We start from the raw sequence: 22,947 nt of genomic DNA, 5'->3' as shown, positions 1-22,947 counted from the left end.
ATTATATTTTCTGATATTCACTGGGAAATAAACCAAATTAGAGCAGGCTGCCCACAAGATAAATTCCCTAATAAAAATGTTGCAACATCCCCAACTTTACTGGCCTTTTCATGCATCAATAAGTAAACTCTTTAAAGAGATGGTAGCAAAGGTAGAAAGGCTAAGTCCTTAAGCTCTCCCCACATATAACTATTAGTTACAACACTGAGACTTAAAGATGATACAAACAACAAAAAAAAAGCTACATAAAACCTTTTCAGCTCTATGGACATGGCAGCCCTTTAGATCATGACTGCAGGATATTCTTCTTTGACACATATTGCCATATATTCTGAGATAAATGCTGTTACCCTCAGCTTGCTTTTGCTTTGCTATCTGGGCCTGGCTGGGGCTGGAACTGCAGAGATGTCAGTGCAGATAGAATCTCCCAGAGGCTTATGCTGGCCAGGAGAATGCTGCCTGGGGGAAGAATGTGGAGTGTGTCCAAGTAAGAAGAGTCTGTAAAGAGTTTGTGATGGTCTGTTATTTCACTATTAGCTAAGAGATGTAAAATTTCCTTTTCCGGATGAGCCCATTTCGTATTTTGCGTAAGAGAGCAATTGCTTCTTGTAAGACTTAACATTTCTGCTAATTTACTGAGCTCTCCATACAAATGGACTGCATTAGTCATCAGAAAGACCTTTTTCAAGTTCCACAAGCATGTTTTAGACTTCCTCATAAAGCCAGTAGCATGCTGGACTTTCACAAGCAGAAAGACCTCCCAAAGTATGCAAGTTATTCCTGGCATGTTGTATTCTCAACATGTCAAGGAAACATGGATTATTTTTACACAAACAGGCAAATCAAAATGGTTCCTCAGCAAGCTCCCATGGACATTCTCAGATTCTGAGAAGGAAAAGAATAAAGAAAAGTAAAAAAAAATTATTGCTTCTGAATTAGGTTTCTTAGATGGATCATGTTGTCACACATTCAAACATTCAGTGTCACACACTCAAGTCATTTGCACCAGTTTGGACCTCTGATAAATGGTGGAGGGAGTGAAGGATAAAACAGAAAGAACAAACAAGGACCATGAATTAATCTGGATATTTTATACTTGAGTTGATTTTTTTTTTCATACTGTGAATTTATCTTCAAATGTAGACTGTTATGAACTGCAAACACTTCTGGAAGTTCTTTTAGCAGCTGTTGATTGAAAGATGATGTGAAGGTGTGGAGAGGGAAAGGATCTCTGGAGCTGAGGGGGCCAGTGGAAAGGACACACCAACATCCTGCTGGAAACCACAAAGCAGTGCAGCAGCAAAAAGCCTGGAGTGTCCTCAGCTCCCCTGACACTGCAGCACACAAATTCAGCCTTAGGTTTCACAAACATTGGAGGCTGTTTTGAAACTCCCTGTTAAGGATTACAAATGCTGACTGCAGTTTCTAGGCAAAGGCAATTAGATATCACAGCTCTGGCCTCAGTTTGGTGTTTTATGTCTGAGCTTGTGTTACCATGTAGGGTCCCTATGCATCAGATTGCCTCAGCCAAAATCCAGTTCTGACATCCACCAAGTAATCCTGTGATTTACCATAATCCTGTGATTATGGTAAAACAATAAAAAGTACTGCCTGGCCTCAGCATTTTTTCCATTTCAGTGTAAAGAACTATTTTTCTGCACAGTAAAGGGATTTTTTTAACAGAAAAGAGGTGTAAAGTAGGCATAAATAGTGACACTAAATGTGCATCCTCATCCATAGTTCCTTCTGTGGGTAATGTGTTTACTGGTTCCATGCTCATGTTCAAATTCAGGAACAGCTCCTGCTGCTTGGGCTTGCTGCAGACTCAGCCAGCTGCCTTGAGCTTCATCTTGGCCCAAGTACTGTCATTAATGCTTACACAGATGGGTATCAATAACAATTAATAATGATACCTTTACTCAGTGGGAGGGTGGTTTTATTGCAAGTACTTTATCTCAGGAAAAACAAAAAAGGGAAAGAGGGTGAGGTGCATTGCATCTGCATGAAATCAAAGTTCACACTGCCTTCTCTATTTTCTTTTTAGTTTTTTAACCTTGCACATAAAATTTGCCCTCTCTCCTCTGACAAGCCTCAAGAAGAAGCTTTGAATGCGGTGCCAGCACAACAGCAGTGAGAGAAAATAAGACAAGTACCTCCACGATGCAATAAATACTACTGTTACTTCCTATTGTTCATCTGAATCTCCACCCCTGAGAACTTGAGTTAAATCCTAAATTTTCCTTTTATTTTTAGGCAGAATATCCAAAAAGTTAAAAAACAGCATCACAAGGAGGTCCTAAGATGGGGCTTGCTCCAGTTTTCCTGCTGAGCATATGTTTAGGAATTGCTGCTAAAAAAAAGTCAGAGAGGATGGTAGCTGCTGTGCTGTCACATGGCCTGATACAGGGCAGAATCTGCTTAGCATTCTTGAAGGGAAATTACCCAGTGCTGCAACTCACAATTTATAATTGGTTGCGTATTAATAGCTAAAAAAGGCAATAAAATCCACTGTGTGTTTAAAAAAAATAGTAAGTAGGAGTATTACAAGCTGAGCAGTGAAAATCTGGAAGACTTCTTGGCTAGAGCAGGGCTGTGTGCAGTGTTGTTTCTCCAGTATTAATTACAAGCAATTTTAAATCATCTCCTTCCTTCAAGGAAGGATTTTGTTCAGTGTTTTTGTTAATTTTAATCTTGCTAACGTGATACTCTCTTGGAACCTCTCCCTTGTGTCATAACAGTGAGACATGCTGCCTCTTTTGTCCCTGCCCTTTGGGGAGCACAGTTACTGCTGCTTGTTGCCTAACCCTGCTGTTGTGACTATCAGTACACCTCCCTTGGAAGGAAAAGAAACCAAAACTCAACGGCAGAATTGTTCTTCCCCCTCCAGAGTTCACTTTTATTTGTAGTATTTAAGCTACACTGTGCGAGTGCCTCATGAAAAACAGGGGTTTAAAATGTATGGTGCTGTATTAGAGTGGAAAGATTGTTATTCAGCACAGTAATTATTTCTGAGTCACTGTATTTATAAAATGTCACGTAATAACTACTTCACCACATGAAAAATAAATAGTGCAAAAGCAGGCACTTTATGATTTTGACATTTCAGTGTATAAACATATTCCAGAGTCTCTCTGGGGGCTACTGGGAATCAGATAATGTTTTTATGACTTCTAAAAAAATGACATTGAATTTCATAATCTGTAACACTCCATATATATTGTTAGTGTTGAACATTTTCTTACAGCCTCAGTGGCTTATACTGCAAGTGTCAGCTGCAAAGAGAAAATGTACAAAGTTGGGGTTGTGGAACCGGGGGGAGGAACAAGAGGGAAAAGCCTTGCAGTGCACCTCAAAGCCCTTGGACCAGCTGTAATGGCAGATCCCAGGCCATGCTGGGACACCAGAATTCCCTGAGTTTTTTCATTTCAGGATGGATTACAGAGCCCTTGCTGATGGAGGCTTCCTGCTCACACTTGTCACTAGAGGAAAACTGAGTTTGGGATTTTGTCAAGCCCTGTGAGAATGACCTGCTAACTCCAAAATAACTGTGACACCGTGAGCGACACTCTGGGGGTGAGTACAGAGGGAAAGGAGTATGGGTTGCTGCCCCAAGTGGGCTTCTGAGTAGTCCTGCATGGTCTGTGAGAGCAATGGGTGGATGCTTACTTGAATATCTAACTTCAGAGAATGCTGTGCTTAAACCCAGGCCTTTTGTGCTCCTCTGCAAAGCTTGCTTGGTGTTACTAGAGTTGTGGGTCATTTACTCAAATGCTGGGAGAAGTGTCTTTTGACTTAGTTATCCAGTACCTTTTGGGAAAGGGGCAAGGGATGAGGAAGCAGTCACAGCTTCAGAAAAACTTAGATTGCCACTGAAGATGAGAGGAAGCCATCACTGCTGATGGATGATGGAGTCAGTCCTCCCCTTTTTCACCTAGTGCAGGACAGGAGCCTCTTGTCAGAGCTGCCAAACTGCTCCACATGTACATGAGTACAGAATAGGCCCCTGAAACTGTGGGAGATCTGTCTGGGTCCTGTTTCCTCTGAATTTACAGCAGCTGGCAGACTAAGGTGACACATCCTCTCCTCAGTGCTTTCAATACCAATTGGGATTAAAAAATTTCAAGGAGTGCAGAGTGTGATCTACCATACTTTTTCTGGAAGTGATGAAATAATTTACACTTTCCACATTAGGGTAGACTGGTTATCCTTAGAACAATCACCCACCTGAGCTGGCAGACAGGGACAGGGAACAGAAAAGACCCCCTGTGATCTAGGAGAAGGTGGGTAGTGACCTGCTGTGCCACTTAGATGCACGCAAGTCTGTTGGGCAGAATGGAACTCACCTGAAGGTTCTGAGGGAGCTGCTGGCAGGGCTCACCAAGCCACTGCCCATCATTCACCATCAGCCCTGGCTGACCACAGAGGCCCCAGGTGACTGGAGGCTGGTCAGTGTGACACTCATCCACAGGAAGGGTTGGAAGGAGGATCTGGGGAGCTCCAGGCCTGTCAGCCTGGCCGCAGTGCCTGGGGAGGTTATGGAACAGATCTTGAGTGTGATCACACAGCACATACAGGACAACCAGGGCATCAAAGACAGCCAGAATGGGTTTGGGAAAGGCAGGTCCTGCCTGGCCAACCAGATCTCCTTTTATGACCAGGTGATAAGTGCCTTATTGAACACAGTAATCGATGACTGGACATGGCACTCAGTGCTATGGTCTGGTTGACAAAGTGGTGATTAGTAAAAGGTTGAACTTGATGATCTTGGAGGTCTTTTCCAACCTCAATGATTCTGTGAGTCTACGATGTTATGTTGTATTTCTTTTTTGACTTTTCTATAAATACAAGCAGCTATTAAGAATGCCTCTGACTATTATATCCAAGGATAAGTGTTTAAGATACATGAGAGATACTCAGGGAATTGGTAAGCCTTCAGTAGAAAAAAATGTCCGGAGATCAATTTCCTGAATCAGTAATGAAGGCATCATATCGTATAAAATGTAATGTGATTGTCCGTGGCCTTAATAAAATCTTGACTTTTCCACCAAGCTTTCATCTATAAAAATCAAATTTATCTGGCATTCATCTGCATTTTGAAAGGGATAGGGATTTTTTGAAATAGATATGATAGTAATCCTTTATGGTACGTTAATATAGGAGAACAATAATTTGTTGCATTTTCTTCACACAGAAACAATCAGCTGGGAAATGTGCATAATAATTGTCTTTGTCCTTCATTGTCACAGGCCATTAGCTAATGAATTTAAGCTGTACTTGGCTCTTGCTCCAATAAGAAAACTACATTAGAGATCTTGTAGCCTTGGTATTATATAAAACCTTTCAGTGGGTTTTATTTTAGTCTCACTGAGGTGATGCTGCCATGGGCTGAGGAATGCATCTCAATTTTGTGGTGAGCAGTGAGGTCAGCATGGACTGATGTAGTGGGTCAATCAAGCTGAAGGGCATCTACGGTTATTGAAGCTGCCAGGTGCCAGACCCTCTTTGTTTGGGTCTTTGTACTTTAGACAAACTTCTCATGCCTTACTTTGTGACAGTTTCTGGTTCATCTTTTGGGTGGGAAGATTGGCTCAACTCATTCCAACAGTACCAAGATTCATGCAAGGGAAAATAAGTAGTTTGGGCAATGCTTTAAGTAAACAACAGGCTCACATTAAGTTGCTCAGTTTTACTGCCTGTGCAGTTTGCCCTCTCAGCAAAGAGGCTGGCAAAAGAAAACCCTGCAATGGAAGAAGCTGTCCTGTTGCTGCTGCACTGCACACCAGGATCTGCAGGCCAGCAGAGGGGTGCAGTGGGGTTGCTCTTCAGGATGCCAGCTGCTGCAGCCTCCCAAGTGACACTCTCGCTGCCCAGCCATACTGGGACACAGCAGTCCCCCAGTGATTCTGTCCTTGATCCCAGCTGTGACACAGCTGGGAAGTGACACACCATTCCTGCTGCTTCATGTGCCTGCTCCCAGGAAAGAAGCAACCCATGAGTTCAGTTGGGTTGCTGGCACCTTTGGGCTGTGCAGAACAGCAGGAGCATAAGGCAAAATCCATACCACTGTCATTTGTGTTTGGCATCTTTTAAGTATCAGTAAAAGGACCTGAAACTTCTGGACTTTACTTTGTATCTGAACTTTTAGCTCATGGATGTCTTGGAAGGAGAATGGGTCATGTGTGATACAGATCTGCTGCAGGCACTCTGAGTAGAACATTGTTCTATGTCTTCACTATTCTATGGCATCATTCTGCATCTGTTCAGGGATTATTGCTTCTGCACAAGCTGCAACACCACTGCAGTCAAGGGCTGGCTGTGGCAAAACATGGTCAAGTTTTGCTGTGTTCTGCAGAGAGACATGGCCCCTGGCAGCCAGCAGTGCAGGGTACTTCACCTGCAAAGTCATGTGGGAAATGTTGGTACTGCCCCTCCTGTTAACCGGCACAGTTTGCTCCCTTACCTCTTTGCATCTCCAAAACCAGGCTCTGGGCTTTCCGTGCCCTGCAGCCCTGCATTTGGCTGTCCTGTCTGCCTCCTTAAGCAAATACTTTGATGGATAGTGCAGGAGATATTCTGAATGCTATGCCCCAAACCATGGTGTAAAACGAGCATTGCTGGCAGCAGAAGCTGTGGCTGGGAAGCTTTGGTGCTCTGAGGTGTGCAGGGGGCAGGTGCCAGGTAGCAGCAATCACATATTTTCCTAAACCGGCAGCACTTAGAGCCCTACTGACAGAGGTTGACTCACACCAGAGTAAATTCAATATGCATGAAAGGACTCTTGTTCTTCCTCAGTGGAGAGCATAAAGACATACTGTCAGACAAATTAATCTCTCTCTGATAATTTTCTTTTCAACATCATTGAACTGTCATTTCTCCTGGGCTTTGCCAGAATGTTTGATATATCTGTTGTTTCCCAAAACAGACAGATTCTGCTAGCTTGGCTGATACAGGAATTTCTGCCAGGAAAAGAGATGCTGAGATGCCTCTACCAGCCTTGTGCTGTTGCTGTGCAGGTACTTTGCTGAGCTCTGGAGCTCTAGTTAGGACTAAAAAGAAGGTATTTTGGTGATTGATTAAGTTGCATCTCTTAGTGCAGCAATGGAATTGTTCCCAGCACTTGATCTGGGCTGGGACCACATTTGCTGGGGTTTTGGGATTTTACTTTTTTTTAGTGGAGAGAAACCCATATACACCTCCAGATCTTTAACTTCAAAGCTGGTGATTCAAGGTTGCCCCAGGCATAAGAGTGTCACCTATCTTGACTTAGGAAGTAACCCTAAATAGAGATTTCCCTTTTTTTTTTCTATTGTCCCTCTACATGACTGACAAAGCAGTCACTCCTTCCAGGCATGTGTGAAGAGTCAGTAAGATTCCTAAAGCTAGTCAGAGAAAAAAAAAATTGCATTTCCTATCCCAAGACCATGGATGAAACCTACATTGATCAACCTCCTCCTTCAGCCTGGCACTCACTGAGGACTCTGCCATAGGCATACATGTCCTTAAGGCTGCATGTCATTCCTTGCAAGGGAATTTAACAGAAATAAAATCGTGAAGTGGGGGAAACAGAAGGACCCCAAACATGACCAGGATCTGGCAAAGTAAGTCCTACATCCCATTTGTCAACTCTTTTATTTTTGGAAGATAACTGTCCCCATGTTTTCTGACAGTGTGGCTTTAATACATACAGTCTAAAAAGTATAGAGGGAGATTAGTGATAACTCACTTAAAAATAACTTGCAACACTATTTAAATCCCTGTTGGTTAATCTGGGCAAAATGAAGAACAGTTTCTGAGTCTGGAATTATCTAACTTGGCTGTGATTATCTAGTTTAATTTCCAGATTAACTAGAGATATTTATCTAAACTGGGTGGCTGCCGAGGTATTACAAGTAGGAGCAGGAAACTTTGCAGTCATTTTTACAACACAGTTAATTCCTTGTCCTCTCAAAGCTGAGTTTCTCCACACCATTTCATGCCTGCCCAACACCATTACTGCAAACTCTTGTCCACTTGAATGTCTTGCATACATGAGCAGGTCCTTGGGGTTCATTTTCTTGGGCTGTAACTGTGATAATTGCACCTCTTCTCCAGGCTGAAGGCCACACCACACATACATATTTCTACTCTGTGCTTTGAGATACTTTTCATCAAGCACCAATGTCCCATTGTGTGATGTTTGGGATTCTGGTTGTACAAGCTCTTAGCTACAAATTTTCCCCCTTAGTCTGGTAGGAGCACCTTTTTACATAACAGATTGTCTTATCACATCTGTAAGGTAATTGCCTCTCCACTGGCTTCCAAGAAAGCCTCAGATTTGATCTATGATGGCCTGTGCATTCCTAATGCCTGTACTCCAAGGAAATCTACCCCTGATACTGATAAACTGCATGGATGACTGATGGTATAGATCCAAAGCTAACTAGGCATTCTCTTGAAAGGTGACATATATTATATTTGGGAGTAAAGAGGAGTTTCCTGAATAATCTTTAGGGACAGCTGTGTTATATTTTATGATTTTTCTGGTAGTTACAGAAATGCAGATAAAAGACTACATTTTCCCAGCTTATTTTTCTGATTGCATGTCCAGCCACTGATTTTCAGGATCAGAGTAGAAAAAAATGCATGGGGCTGTACAACCTTTACTCCTTGACATTCCCACCACTGCATTTTCCTTAGTGCCACCATGAAGCATCTAGAGCAGGTTAATCAGAGATTTGTCATAGCCAGGATCATGTAAAATGGGCATGGGAGCCAGGAAACAAGTCTGCCTCTGAACTTGCTCCATCTCTTATTTTCTCCCATAGCTCTTAGAAAGAGCTCCACCTTGCTCTACCCTCCTGTCAGGGAGTTGTAATGAGAGATAAGGTCCCTCCTGAACCTCCTTTTCTTCAGGCTGAGCCACCCCAGGTCCTTCAGGTGCTCCTCCTCAGAACTGTGCTCCAGACTCTTCCTTCACCACCCTTCTCCAGACACTCTCCATCACCTCAGTGTCTTTTTTGTCCTGGGGGCTCAAACTGAACACAGGACTCAAGGTGTGGCCTTTCCAGTGCCTAGTGCAGGCAGTGATCACTGCCCTGCTCCTGCTGGCCACATTGTGTGCTGTTTATTCTGAAAAGAGAGGGAGGAAGGCATTCTTTGCCTCATTAGTGCTGCAGGATGTCGTATACAAGCATAATTATACTCTGCAAAAAAGCCAGGGAGACCACACAGGAAGGGTATTGAAGAACTGGAAAGGGTACAGGAGATACCAAGCATGACAAAAAATTGGAAGTTGCTATTTATGGACAAAATACAGGCTGCTCCTTTTGCTTTTTCGATTTTAATTTTTTTTTTTTTCCAGAAGACAGAAGCAAGGGCTACTAAAAGGTGCAAACAATTTAATGGGTATCAAAAGGTAATGACAAAGCAAGGACCGCTAAAAGGTGCAAACAATTTAATGGGTATCAAAAGGTAATGACAAAGCAAGGACCACTAAAAGGTGCAAACAATTTAATGGGTATCAAAAGGTAATGACGAAACTCACTCAGAGCTTTGCAAGCTGACTGACAAGCAAGTTGATAATAAACTTGGAGAAAGCATCACTAATCCAGAGTGTTCTGATCTGGAGCAAGGAAATGCTTTTTGTAGCATGGGGTCTCCCCCATCAGCACCCCATCTTTGCTCTTGCTTCCACAGGCTGAATTGCATTTTGACTTCTGCATTTCAGGAATGCAACTCCTGTCCTTGCCCTCCTCTGCAGATAAATACAGCACGCCCTTTACTGCTGAGTGCTTTGGGAAGAATGTCAGCCAGACAAGAGAGGGGAGATAAAAGAAAGAAAGGTGAGGATGTTTTTCATCTGCTCTTTTTCTGAACCATCCCGCTTGACTTTGCCTACAAGACTTTGGGCAGTGGGGTTAAGAGGAGCAGGCCAGGGGTACCTGGTGCCTCTGGGGTGGCATAATGGTCACAGGAGAGCAAAGGGGCTGTGACATGAGGCTGCCTCGTGGGGAACTGGTATTTTGGGTACCCCTTCTGGCACGGAGTCTGGAGGGAAGGCACAACAGGGTCTCACCAACCACAGCAAGGGAGTGGGAGAACAAACAATCCATAAGAAAGAAGTGCTGGTGAGTTACCCCAGCTCCTGGCTCTGCAGATTGCTTTTGGCAGCAGGGCTCTCCAAGGGGGCAGGCTCTGGATTTCAGAGGGTGGGTGCCTGTACACAGCTCTGCTGGGATCTGGCCTGGGCTGGGAGTGCTGTACAGCTGAGCTGGTCCATAGGCAAGAGCCGGGCTGCGCTGCCTGCCTCAGCCTGGGCAAGAGTGGCAACCAAACACAAGCCCACCAGAATGCATCCTAACATCTACTACTTTTGCTGGCAAGGCAAGAACTAATGGTGGTGCTTCTTATGTGTGTGTGCCTTGGGCACAGCTGGGAGTGTTGCTGAAATGATCTGCTTTCGGTCTAGGCTGTGATAGGAGCTGGGCTGTCTGGTTCTGCAATGTGGGAATTGCCTTTTCCCAGCTGCCAGTCTCAAAGTCAAGCTTTCACAGCACAAATAAAATGGGATATTGCACACACACAACTCCTTTCAACTATCACTGATATTTAGCAGAGGGAATATTCAGAACATTATTCCCTCCAACACAGAATGGCTGCTGGGTGTTACCAGACCATGTCAAATGACATCTGAGTGGAATTTTATCAGCAACAAACAAGAAAAAAATGAAGAATGGAGGCTTAAAAAAATTCCTTTTTTTTTCTATCTATACTGTGATTTGTTATGTATATCTATACACATATATACACATACACATGGATTTTTAAATTACTGTTGGGATCTGAAGAAACAAAGGAAAAGAGCAGACAATGTAATGTTACTTGTTACAGAACAGAATGTTATGGTGTAAAACACCAGTTAGGGACATCTGGGGGAGCATGAGGATGGTACTTTACACATATTGCTGTGGTCAGTGCAAATTCTGCACTACTTTCATTAACAGGGGATCAAAGGTTTGATGGGATCTAGAAATACAAGGAGGCTAAAACGTGGCAGGTGTAGGTAACCTCATGTACACAGACCTTTGCCTCAGAAAGCGGAATGTTCCTGCAAATCTGACATAATCCAATTCCTTGATTTCCTCAGTGACATTTCTGCAGGCTCACGTACAGAAGGACAGGGAAATTGAGATTTATGACAGCTATTCCTAGCAAAGGTCATTTCTTGAATGGTGAACAACATGTCCTTAGTCACACTGATGACGAGGCGTTGAAGGATAAGGGAGAGGCTGGAGAGCTTTAATGCTTGACAGGGAATAACAGAAATAGAGCATAGATCATCTCTCTACTTGGGCCAGGAAGCTTGAATTCTTCCACCACCAGTCAAAGCCAGGGAGCAGGAGGCAAAATCCAGAAAAAAAAATACACAGGGATTTCTGTGGAGATTGTGAGGGAGTCTGAGTGTCCAGATAGCAAGGGGAAAAGAGAAGCCACAGAGCATGAGTTTTTGGATAGTAAAGGTATCCTCAGTGAAATCAGCTGCTTATAAAGAACAGGGTCAGGTTGCTCTGGGGCCTCCCTGCTTATTAAATAATAAGACTGTACCCCTCTATTCATCATGACTATTTTTCCTGTTTGCCCAAGAGATTTGACACTGTACATAAAATGAAGCACCATTTTTTTTGTAATCAGGACCCTTTTGGGAGTTAAACAAGAGTTGTTCACTCAGCTACTGACCTTAAAAGAGAGCATTGGGTACCTTGGTTTAACCAGTTTTGCTTGTTTTCAAGCTCATAATATTGGATTAAGTAAAAATGAGGCCATTTCCCCAAAGCTTGGCTCAGATTCTGAGCTGAGCTGAGGTTTGAGCTGGGTAATTGTCACAAACCAGGCTTGTGGCCAGCAGGACCAGTCAAGAGATGTTTGCAATATGAAGTCAACATGGGGGCTCCTTGCTGACCCATCTGAGTGCTCTGACCCAAGGAGGAGCTTGGGGGCTCTTCATCCATGCCCCTGCTAATCCCTCTTTGCCATTTATTGGTTCCTCTGGGCTGTGAGCTGGCAGCAGAAGTCACAAGAGCTTTTGAGTTGGTCTGATGATAGATTCAGTCCAGTAACCTGAGAATGCTGTGGTGGCCTCTAGCTTCCAATCTGTAGCTAAAGATCTTGCCCTTCCTCCCACAGTAATTCCTCACATCCTCTGAAATCTCCTAAAGCTTTCCCCAAAATTGCAAGAACTGAGGATGGCTGCTCTTAAAAACTGTAAAACAGATAATTTGTAGGATAATTGCCCGTGTTGTATTTTTCCACATACAATAAAGGCAAAAGCAGCCTTACGCCATGTACCCCCCAGGCCTGGTGTAACTTGAATCCAAAAGCTATGAAGGAAATGGAAAATGTTAATAAATAATGATGTTTGAAACACAAGTCACTGAACAAACCACCAGACCATCTGTGTTTATTCCACTGGACAGAAAATGTCTATTTTACAATTATTACTTACTATATATTTACTTACTATTATTACTTAATATATATTTATTAAATTATTTATTTTACTTTACTTTCCCTAGTTTGAGACAGTAAGATCTTGGTCATAGGTATGTCTTAGGAATTAGCCTGGGTGCTGCAGGTTATTCAGGAGATAAATCAGAGAAGCTCACGGATTAACTTTTGGTAATAGAATATTGTTGTAAAGACAACTTTTATAAAATCAGCACAACTGATTACTTGATATTTCTCTGGTATGAAGAACCAAGGTTCTCCTCAGGGCCACCGGAATTTTGAATTGCCTTGCTTGATCCACTTCACAGCTGCCAGTTTTCCATCTGGTATTTTCCAAGTCAGAACCAAGCATTTGTGTGCTCCATACTGCATGTTCTCAGTCTGATGTGTTCTGGAAATTCTGGCCTCATTTCCCAAATCCTAAGCAGGTGATCTGCACTTAAAAAGCCCAGTGATGTCTCCCTCAAGTGTGTTGGAATTACCTTGTGTTACCAGCTGCAAAACTGGGACAGATATGTTAAGACAAATGTACACAATCTTCAAATTTTAACTTAAAAAAATATTCAGGGAGGAAAAAAAAAATATTTCCCAAGAAAATATGTATGAGTAGCAAAACTGCCTGCAACATTTCAGTGTAACACTTTAAAAAAAGGAGAACCACTGCCTCTTCCAGGACAGCTCCAAGTGTACACCCTCTGGCAGCTGGGGTAAAGGCTGAAGAGTAATACATTATAAGCAAAGGGCTGACCTTTTCAATAGCCTAAATATTCAACCTCTCCAAAGTAACTTAGCTCAGCTTAGGCCTGTAGCCATCCACACATTCTTTCTCTCCTTTCACTCCAGCCACTAAATGCTGGCAGCCTCTTCAATATGCCAGCACAGCAAGAGGCAGCTTAGGGGAAAGGAGGAAAACACTGGGATAAGGAGCTTCCCAGACTGTGGATCAGGCTTGGACTCCATTCGGTTTGTCGTGGGAAAGAGCACAGAGGACTGCAAAGCCCCGAGGCTTCAATTTTACAGCTGCTCTCGGAGCTCCACTGCACTATCTTCCTTATTTCCCTGTGCTTCCACTTGATAGCTGGCTTAATTTCTGACTTGGCTGGCTGATAGGTTTAGGATTAACTCCCAGAGATCGCACAACCACGCTATCCGACTCTGGAATTCACCTACAGCAAATGGCACTTTGGGATCCCAAAGTTAAACACACCTGTACAGGTGTCCAGAGGGCAGGTGGGGCAACAAGCAGCGGGAACCGGAGTAAGCCACGGGTTAATTTTAGATTCATGCTGGAACCCAGCACCGAAGGTTTGCATCTGGGTCCCGACACCTCCCTCATGGCACTGCAGTGTTGGAGAAGCGCTCAGCCAGCGTGGCTAAGGGGAATTCACAGCCGCATCCCACAGGGATCACCGCTCTCGCTGCTCCGCTCTCCCCTGCGGATACTTTGTAATATCAAACTGCGCAGCACATCCAGCCCCCGCCGCCTGGGCGCCGTTCCCTGAGCACGCAGGTTAAACCAGCCAAGAAACATCGTCCTGCCTGTGGTATTCCATTTCCATCAATTTCCCATCCGCACCCGAACTCGGGAGCGCCAAAAGGACCGGGGCCTGTACTGCAGGACTCGGGTCAGGCCCGGCGCTTGACCAGCCCCTCCGCACGGGGACTGTCCCTCGCCGCGGTTCCTCCTCCCCTCCCGCCGCCTCCATCCGGGGCCGCTCACTCCCTTCAGCCGCCCCACGCCCACCTCGCGGGAGACATCGTTGGTTCCCTCCCCGGCTCCCTCGGTCCCTGCCCCGGTTCCGGCCCTTCCCTTCCCGCCGCTCCCCGGCCCTGGGGCGGCGGCGAGTCCCGGGGGCGGCGGCGGGGCCACGCCCATCCCCTGACAGCCCGCTCCTCGCCTCGCGCCCACCCCGAGCCTTTAGGAAGCGCCGCAGCCAATCGCCGGGCGTCTTCGCGCTGACAGACGGCCGTACTGACCTATCGAGTAGCCCCTCCTCACAAGTAGCCCCGCCTCTTCAGGCTCTGTGACCAGTCAGAGCAGAGGTGGAGCTGGGGGCGGGAGATGAAGATCTGCGAGCCCCCCTTCGCTCACCACCTCCCCCCTCCGCTGCTCGGGATGATTGACAGGCACAGTGTCCAATGGACTGCGGAGGGGCCGCGTTGGGACCAATGGCGCGGCAGGGGCGGGGCCCCGGCGGGCGGCGGGGGCGGGGGAGCGGCGGGCCGGGGTGAGGCGCGGCGCAGCGCCGGCAGGAGGGCGATGGTGGCGGCGTGAGGCGCGCTGCGACCCGCGCTGTCTGCCCGGCCGGCGCGGAGAGCGGCGGGGGAGCGGTGCTCGCCATGAGGCTGCGGGAGGACGGGGACAGCCGCAGGGCGCTGCCGGCGGCGGGGCTGCTGCAGTAATGGGCAGCGGCAACGCTGACTCTCGCCTGCCGTGTGGTGCCAGCGCGCCCGCCCGGCGGGACCGCCCGCGAGGAGCCGGCGGCAGGTGAGTGCCGCACGGGGAGCCGCCCGTCCCTTCCCGCAGCCGCCGCTCCTTTCCTTGCACCCCGCCGGTGGCGTTTTAATTTTTAAACGGCTTCGGCTCCCGGCCAAGGGCGGGGGGCGCTGCCCCGGCGGGCTGGGCGCGGAGGTGACACGGGCTGCTGAGGCGGAGCGGGGCGCTCCTCGCCCCGGGGCTCCGTGGGGACCCCCCCTTCCCAGGGGCCGTTCTGCTTCAGGTAGTCGCCTCGCCAGCCTTGCTGCCATCCTACCCTGACTTCTCGCCAGCTGCGGCCAGCTTGTGCTTCCCTGTATTCCTATTGAAAAGGCTTTTCCCTTCGCACCCAGCGCAGATGCTGCTTTCCTTCGAGGGAGGAGACCCACCTGTGTTTCCCTTTTCACCTCCCTGATGATCATTCCTCAGTGCAGGATGGAGAGGCATTTCCATTTCAACATGATGCAGCGAGGAAGATGGGGAATCCTGGGTAGCCAGGACTCGGGAAATGCCCCTTCCTCTCTTGTCCTCCTCCTCACCCTGGCACAGGCATTTGGGCAGCAACACTCCCTTTCTGTCTTCTTGGCTGATCCTTCTCTTTGGACAGAGAAATGAAAGCTGGAGGTGTGTTACAGGAAACAACTGTTACACCTTTTGTCATCAAGACAAAGAACTTCATCTCCCCGTGTCCCTCCCTCTGGGTGCATATTGGCAGCACCTCAGCCACTTTGCATTGCTTCCCGGAGATGCTTCACAAGGATTCGGTGTGGCCCTGAGCTGCCCTTTTTTGTTGTTGTTGCCAATTATGATGCTGCTGATAATAGGATATGTTGATATGTTTCTGAACAGTCTCGTGGTTTGAATTCCTGAAATTGCTGCAGTATTTTTATTTATTTAATTGGGGGGGGGGGGAAATGTGTGTAAGTGTGTGACAACAGGAAGGGGGTATGTTCTTGTGGTTGATTGTAGTTGTTTGAAAGGTACGAGATCACGTGCAATTGCAGCACTTAGTATGAAGTGTATTAACCAATGCCTTCTCTCCCTGTCTTATTTGTCTTCCAGTCCTGCAGTCGTCCCTTCACCTACTGTGTGAAGAATGATGATTCCATGAGAGAACTTCTTTTCCATTACCTGTCTACTGCTACTGCATGCTGCTCCTGGCCAGTGATGAGCCATTCCGCTAGACTGGGATTTACCCTGAGGAGGGGAGAGGCAGAATATGGATTGTAGACATCCCATCAAGTTTCTCACACACTATTTTTACTGTGTCTGTATATAAATCTGCTAATATCAAGCACACACGCTCTTTGAAACCTACATTGGTATTCACGCAGTTGCTGCTGTGTAAGAGGACTGGTATTTCTCACCATCATGGCTTCAGTTTGGAAAAGACTGCAGCGTGTTGGGAAACATGCATCCAAGTTCCAGTTTGTGGCCTCTTACCAGGAATTGATGGTTGAGTGCACTAAAAAATGGTAAGAAGCAGCTCATGTTGTTGTAAAAAATGATGGACTAAGTTGCTGGTGCTGAAATAGGAAGGATGTGGCTCGCTGTGTTTTGTGTGGTGGGTGCATTGCTCTTGCATCCCCTTACCTTCTCTTGCCAGCCCATTGCAGAAGTAGCTGCATGAGCTGTTTTTCTCAGTGACTACTGGCTTTGCTGCATGGTTACCCTGGACCTGCTGGATTTGTTCTGTACTATTGATTTTCTAGGCTGGCATTGTTTTTACCTTGCAGAGGAGGGTAGTTTGTTAACCTGCATCTGTGGCTTGACATGGTTTTGGTTGTTGGGTTTTTAGTGCGGCTTTTTTGTTGTTTTTTTTATATTTTAAAAATTTTTTTTAAAAAAATATTTCCCATGAGCTGTTTTCCAACTTCTAATTCAGCTTGGTGACACTGAGGGTTATCTACAGACACTTGTGTTTTTTGACAAACTTTGTGTTTTTGGAGGCTTTGGAGATCAGTCCTGGACATAGTGGTCATGGACATATGGGTTGGATGCCCATTTTGATTTTTGATTTCCTTACCTGAGGAGGTCATGTTTCTCCTTCTTTTCCATTTTTCCTTTCCAGCTTTTAACAGGAAGAGGCAAGAGGCAGGTCTTTAGGAATTGTCTTAATGTGTTTGTTTAGTCAAACAGGCATTTTGGGTGATGGTGGTCCAGTTGGATGGCTTTGGAGCTGACTAGACAGCAGTTAATGGTGTGGGTCTGGCACATCATCTTTCCTGTGCAAAATGAGCTTAAATAAATCTGCTAGGCAAGACTAGAAGCAGCTTTTAAATAGTCAGGGGAAGATCTCCATTATATAAATGCTTAACTGCTGTTTTATATGTTTGGAATATTGATATTACTGACATAATTCCTCACATTAGTGTGAGCATGTAGTGTCAGGGGATGAAAAAAATACTTTCCAGACCTTGTGGACTGAGATGTTCAAATTGCCTTGTAATAAACTGCAGCCTCCTTTCTAATACTTGGCCTTTCTTCTTGTTGGCAAGTTTGGCACTTGCATTGGCTGCTTTCACTGGTTATGAGTAATTGCCTCTACAAACTTAAATTCTATCTCTTGGAGTAGGAAATAGCTGTCAAATATGCTGGAAGGCTGCACACTGCTCTGCCTTAAAGGAACATTGTCAGGTTAAACATTTTGGATTTTTTTTTTTTTTTTTGGGAAGTTGTCTTCATTCCTAGAATGTTTAAGAAACAGAATTGTTCTGGAAGTTCAACTTGCTTTCACAGAACGAACTACAAATGAAAATATTATAGAAGTTGAAAAAGGGTGTCCTGATTATCTCATGGGATCTGCTGTCCCAGAGAGGCCAAGGAGTTTTTCACAGTGATTTTAGTTGATCAGGTTGATTTCAGCAGTTTGGTTTATTACTTATTATGTTCTGTTTGCATGAACTAAGCTGTTTTAGGTTTCGTTTTCATTTTGATTCACTTGTTGCTGAGAATTTTCAGAATGCTTCAGCACTAAAGTATAAGTCTTGCAGAGAAATGTTTGCATTGGAATTACAGCTAACCCTTCCTTGGTTTAAGAAAAAGTCATACACAAAAGTTCTTATGTGAAATATCTTATTATTTTGGAAACAGGCAGATTGTTGGTTAATCATAACTGAGAGTGCCCACCTAGCAAAATGTCTGTGTATGGAGTAGTGAGAGCCATTCAAAACCTCAGATATGGAACTAATTTTTTGCAAGAAGGTCATCCTTCTGAACCTTCATTTTACATTCTTGAGTTTAAATATAGACAAGATCAGTGCTTGTGTTGGTTATTACAAAGGAACATTATGGTGGTGAAATGTGGATGAATTCTAGGAAAAATCACAATAGGGAAAAACATAACTCACAAAGTCCTTTGACTGTAAGCTTTTTGATTCTGCTTCCTGTTATTTTGAGAACCTAAACAAAAATGTTCCTTAAGCATGCAACCTAAAATATTATATTTCTGCCGTAAATCAAACTTCCTAAATCAAACTTCTATAGAAACAAAGGGTTAAATATTTATGTATTTTGAGAGCCTTCAACTAAGTGTTTCCTTAACTTGGGAGAAGATGCAGTTTCTGTGCATGCTGACAGGATCACTGCTTCATCTGTTTCTAAGTCTTGGCTCAGAGTTTGGCCCATGTGAGAACAAAACACAAGAAATGAGCTCTATATGCTGTTCTTGCTGAAAGCACTCAGTATATATTAAGTGTCAGTGCTGTAGTCTGTTTGATTGAAATGTAGTAAGCAGTAAGTTATTTTAATGTACTGGCATTTTAACAATGCAGTGTTTCTGGAGGAAAAGAATGCTCCATTCATATTTTAAAGTAAATGACAACACAGTCATAAACACACTGGAACTGAGAAATGTCTGTGAGCAAGGATTGTGCATGACCAAAACAGGCTGTGTGCCTCTTTGTGAACTGCTATCTTCTGTTAGGTTTGCATTTGTCTGGCTCTTCAAAAAATGACCTCTGTTAGAATATTTTTGTACTGATTGTGGATGGTTTGCAAGGTTGGGTGAACTTCTGATTGGCTTTAATACTCTGTGTTTCCTCTGGACTTGTATTGATTGGAGTTTTTGTTTGTTTTTGTTTTAGTTTGTTTTTTTTTTTAAACTTGTTTTTTAAAATAGCTCCTGCTCTTTTTTTTTTCTCGCATTCTCATGGCACTGTGAGAAGTTGCCACTGCTGTGTGTTGTTGCTTAACTTTTTAAAGGATTATATCTAGGTACAGCAGCATTTAGCCAGATTGGGCTGAAACCTTTCCTTGCTTTCTCTCCTGTCTATAATTTCTGATTCTTGTCCCTACTAGTGGTTCTGGAGAGCCACTCTCAAATGATTGCTTTTCATTGGTGGTGTGTTTGGGGGAGATAGGTCGTGATGGAGTGTCCAGTGCTGTCACTGTTCCTTATTTTTCAGATAATTAACAGGACTGAGTCACTTCTGTGGCATTTTGGCAGCTCCCACTGACCCAGACCTAATTATTGTGGCTGCTCAGTACCTTTGAAAAATTGAACAGTTGGTTTATTTAGAACCATTCATTAAAAATAAATAAATAAACAGATGTAGTCTTGGTCTTTAATATGGATTAGTGACTCCTGCTACTGCAAAAACATAATACTTTGCATTAATCATATAAGCAGTTGATTTTTTTTGAAAGGTGCTTGCTTGAAAGTGCTGGAGTGTGTCATCCTCTGTTTACCCTTGGACTAAGCTGGGGCAGCTCAGGATTTTCCACACAGCCTCACCAGTGAACTGCAGCCCTGGCCTGAAAGGACCACGTGTGATACGAGGGAGTTAATTCAGTGCTTATCCTCAGTGCAGTCATTGAATAAAACCAGAAATCAGTCTCATTCATTTTGCTTAGGCTTCTACAGAAGCAGCTGGATTTCCTGCTCTGTGCTGTCAGGGCAGAGGGTTGGGCAGGAGTGTGCTGAGCATCCCTGGCAGGTGGAGTGCTGTGACTTGTGCAGGGGACCCAGTCCAGTTGCCTGAACATTGGTGTCAGACCCTCTTTGGGATGCCTTTGGGTTTACTGGCGGTCCCAGCTGCCAGTTTGAAGAAGCCCAGGTCTCCTGTTGATTCTGGTTCAAGCTGCCAGCCTGGCATGAATATCTTGTGTACCTTGGGGCTGCCCAGCTGCTGGAGGCCTCTGTTCAGGCAGCTGAGTTGCAGCTTGTCTGAGATCCAGGCTCAGCAGAGGAGCAAACTCCTCCTTTGGACCAGAGATCAGTCCCAGTACTTGGACCTGAAGCTCTGATAGCAGTTTTATAGAGCTGATGAAACATCTACTGCTGAGCACATGAGCTCCTTAGGGTGGCTTTTTTGTTTCCTTATTGTTGTGTGATATCTCACAAGTCAAGGACTCCATAGAGGCTTCAAATGTAATATTGGCTGGTTTCCACAGAGAATGGCTGAACTTAGAGAGCTGAGGTTGCCAAGTTCCTAACTTGTTGTTTACTGGCTGCTTTTATGAGCAAGAAAGCTGCTCACCTCAACATAGGCACTAGCTGCTCACAAAGGCTGGAAAAGAATAAACATAGAGGCTTTTATACAGGATTTGTATTCAGGGGTTGCTTTAGAGAGAAAGAAATATATTGTTTTTGTACAATGCTTATGTCTGTCATTTCTTACATGAACTGCTTTGCTTTTAAATCCTGCTTACAAATACAGTGAGCTATGATGTTCAAAAGGGTTAAATTTTTCATATGTTCAGAAGCTTTAACTGAAGACAGGCTTCATGGCCATGAGGCAAGTTGCCTGTTTTTATATCGATTAGGTATGGTCTGAAGTAGGTTCTCTCTTTTCAAATACACATATTTCTCTTTTGGAAATGAAGTAAGGCTTAATCTCTCTTTTTTTTTTTTTTTTTTTTTTTTTTATTTTTTTTTCTCCTATGCTATGAGTGTTGTGTTGAATATTCGTCACTTCTATTGTAGTTTCATAACTGGATGCTGCAGGAATCTTAAGATTTGGCATGCATTGTGCATGGGAGAGAAATGAGCTTTTTGAGATTCCATGGNCTTCTATTGTAGTTTCATAACTGGATGCTGCAGGAATCTTAAGATTTGGCATGCATTGTGCATGGGAGAGAAATGAGCTTTTTGAGATTCCATGGTTCACACTGATCTGCTTGCCTTCTGCTTGCTGCTTTCCAGCAAACCCGTCAGTGCCGAAGGCCACCAAAAGAACTGGGCTTAACTGGTTGCTGTAGAAGAATCCTTGTTTGCCTGCATGAGGTCAGGCTGTCACATTGCTCAATTAATTTTCTTGCTTTGCACGGTTGTTAGAGGGGATTTCATGAGTACCTAAGTGCATTTGACTATAAAGGATGATCATATTGAATCTCTTTGAATTAGTTTTGCTGTGCACTGTGCTGTTGTGTCATGGGCTTGCTCTGCAGAGGTTTTGATCAGATTGGGGTGCTGGTGATGTAGGTGTACTGTAGCATGTATAATTTGTGCAAGGAAAGCACCATGCAGTTTCTTCTGTGTTTTGTCTTCTGTTCTTCTTAATGAAATTGTACTCTGACCTTATACTTTTTATTGAGTTCTGATTCCACACTAAATAATGTCCATTTACAAATGCACTTCAGCATTTTCTTTGTCATTCATTTCTGGTTTTGACCGAGGATTTTTTGAGGGCTTAAACTGTGTGTCAAACGTACTCTTTCCAAATAATCACCACCAGCTGCCTTACAGCTGTCTTCCCCCTTTCTCTCTGCAGTCAATTAAAACACATTTACTATCCACACACAAAAGCAATTCTTCTCTGTCATTTTGCATCTATCTTCTTTGTATCAAAAAAAAAAAAAAATAAAATCCTTCATTGCAGGATTTTAGAAAACCTAGATTTGCTCCTATGGACTCTTGCCTGATTTCTGTCGGCAGGTTGTCTACCAATCCCAACTTCTTAATGCCAGCTGCTTTCCTTCCTTACCTTGCCAAGCTCCCCTCCTAACCCTTTTTACAGCCTCGGGTCTGTTCCATGGACCACAAGTAAGGGATTTCTTATCAGAGTTGTGGCTGCAAAGACATTTCAGTAGGAAAGGTATGGGTGTTTGTGAAATCTTTCTTGCTGATGACTTTTTAGGTTGTCAGTGCTGCCCATTTGTACCCATTTTCTATTTGTAGCAAGGTTTTAGGAATGCTTGTGACTCAGTGTCCAGTTTATAAAAGAATGCATTGATGGATGCAGGCACAAAGTGTCTGTAGGGTAGAAAGATTATAAATTCTTGTTCTGAATTCTGTTTGTCTCTGAAAGACACATTTCTTTAGAGCAATTCATTGTTCCCTGCCCTAGCAGTAACAAAAATGATTAGCAAAAGCAGAAAATGTTTGATTGTATCCAGGTGTAGACAATTTTCATTTGATGGTCAGAGTGGTGAAGATGTCTCCTTGAATGAATAAAATGCACTAACTTATATTCTAACATAACTTTATTTTTTGAGAGAGAAACTGTGTGTGTGTGTAGCTTTCTGATGGAGATTTTGGAGCAAATAAAACCTTGCTCTGTTCCTGCAGGCACTGTGGTGCACACATGCAGTAAAGAATGTGTGCTGTTGATTTGAACCTAGTGGACTTGAACTGCAATAAAGATTTACATTTTTTTCTTGGGGTTGGATCCTTGAATATTCTTTTCAGCTGTTTGTGCTATGAGGTGAAATAAAATTAAATATTATGACATTGTGTAGGCCTCATGAGCTGAGTTTGCCATCTCTTAGACTGTTCAGGCTGTATAGTGCCAGTGTGTTGCTTCAATTAGTTTTTAATTGGTTGGAGAGAGCTGAAGTCCCTTTCACAGTTTAGTGTGAATAAGGAGAGGAGGAGGAGGAGGAGGAGGCTGGTAATGTTGACTAAATCTGAGAAAACTCTTCTTATAAAACAAACCCTTCAGCTACGGTAGTAAAAGCATTCTGCTTGGGTGGCTTTCTGAGAATATGGGGGCGGGTGTGTGTGTGTTTATTTACTTCTAAAAGCTTTTCCAGTTTACTCTGAGGAG

The 22,947-nt window shown here is 44.2% G+C and overlaps 1 protein-coding gene and 1 long non-coding RNA gene across 17 annotated transcripts in view; both read left to right on the top strand.

The window, feature by feature from the left end:
* Positions 1 to 12,643, top strand: part of LOC107202595 — a 36,191-nt gene extending 23,548 nt beyond the window's left edge. The window contains exons 5-6 of the long non-coding RNA XR_001520745.2: positions 3,430 to 3,573; positions 9,707 to 12,643. This is a non-coding gene — a long non-coding RNA (uncharacterized LOC107202595). The remainder of the gene's footprint in view (positions 1 to 3,429; positions 3,574 to 9,706) is intronic.
* A 2,092-nt stretch (positions 12,644 to 14,735) lies between these two features.
* Positions 14,736 to 22,947, top strand: part of EHBP1 (EH domain binding protein 1) — a 207,596-nt gene continuing 199,384 nt past the window's right edge. For 7 of the 16 annotated variants that reach the window (XM_015622093.3, XM_033513206.1, XM_015622082.3 and 4 more), the window contains exons 1-2: positions 14,737 to 14,971; positions 16,022 to 16,434. In XM_015622093.3, the coding sequence (XP_015477579.1) occupies positions 16,331 to 16,434 (104 nt within the window). In that variant the 5' untranslated portion in view covers positions 14,737 to 14,971; positions 16,022 to 16,330. Of the gene's footprint in view, positions 14,972 to 16,021; positions 16,435 to 22,947 lie in introns of all 16 variants that reach the window. The other 9 variants (XM_033513208.1, XM_015622086.3, XM_015622085.3 and 6 more) reach the window with 3 other exon arrangements.

The sequence above is a fragment of the Parus major genome, chromosome 3 (genome assembly GCF_001522545.3).
Source record: "Parus major isolate Abel chromosome 3, Parus_major1.1, whole genome shotgun sequence".
NCBI classification, from domain to species: domain Eukaryota; kingdom Metazoa; phylum Chordata; class Aves; order Passeriformes; family Paridae; genus Parus; species Parus major.
This window is presented reverse-complemented; position numbering and strand designations above follow the sequence as displayed.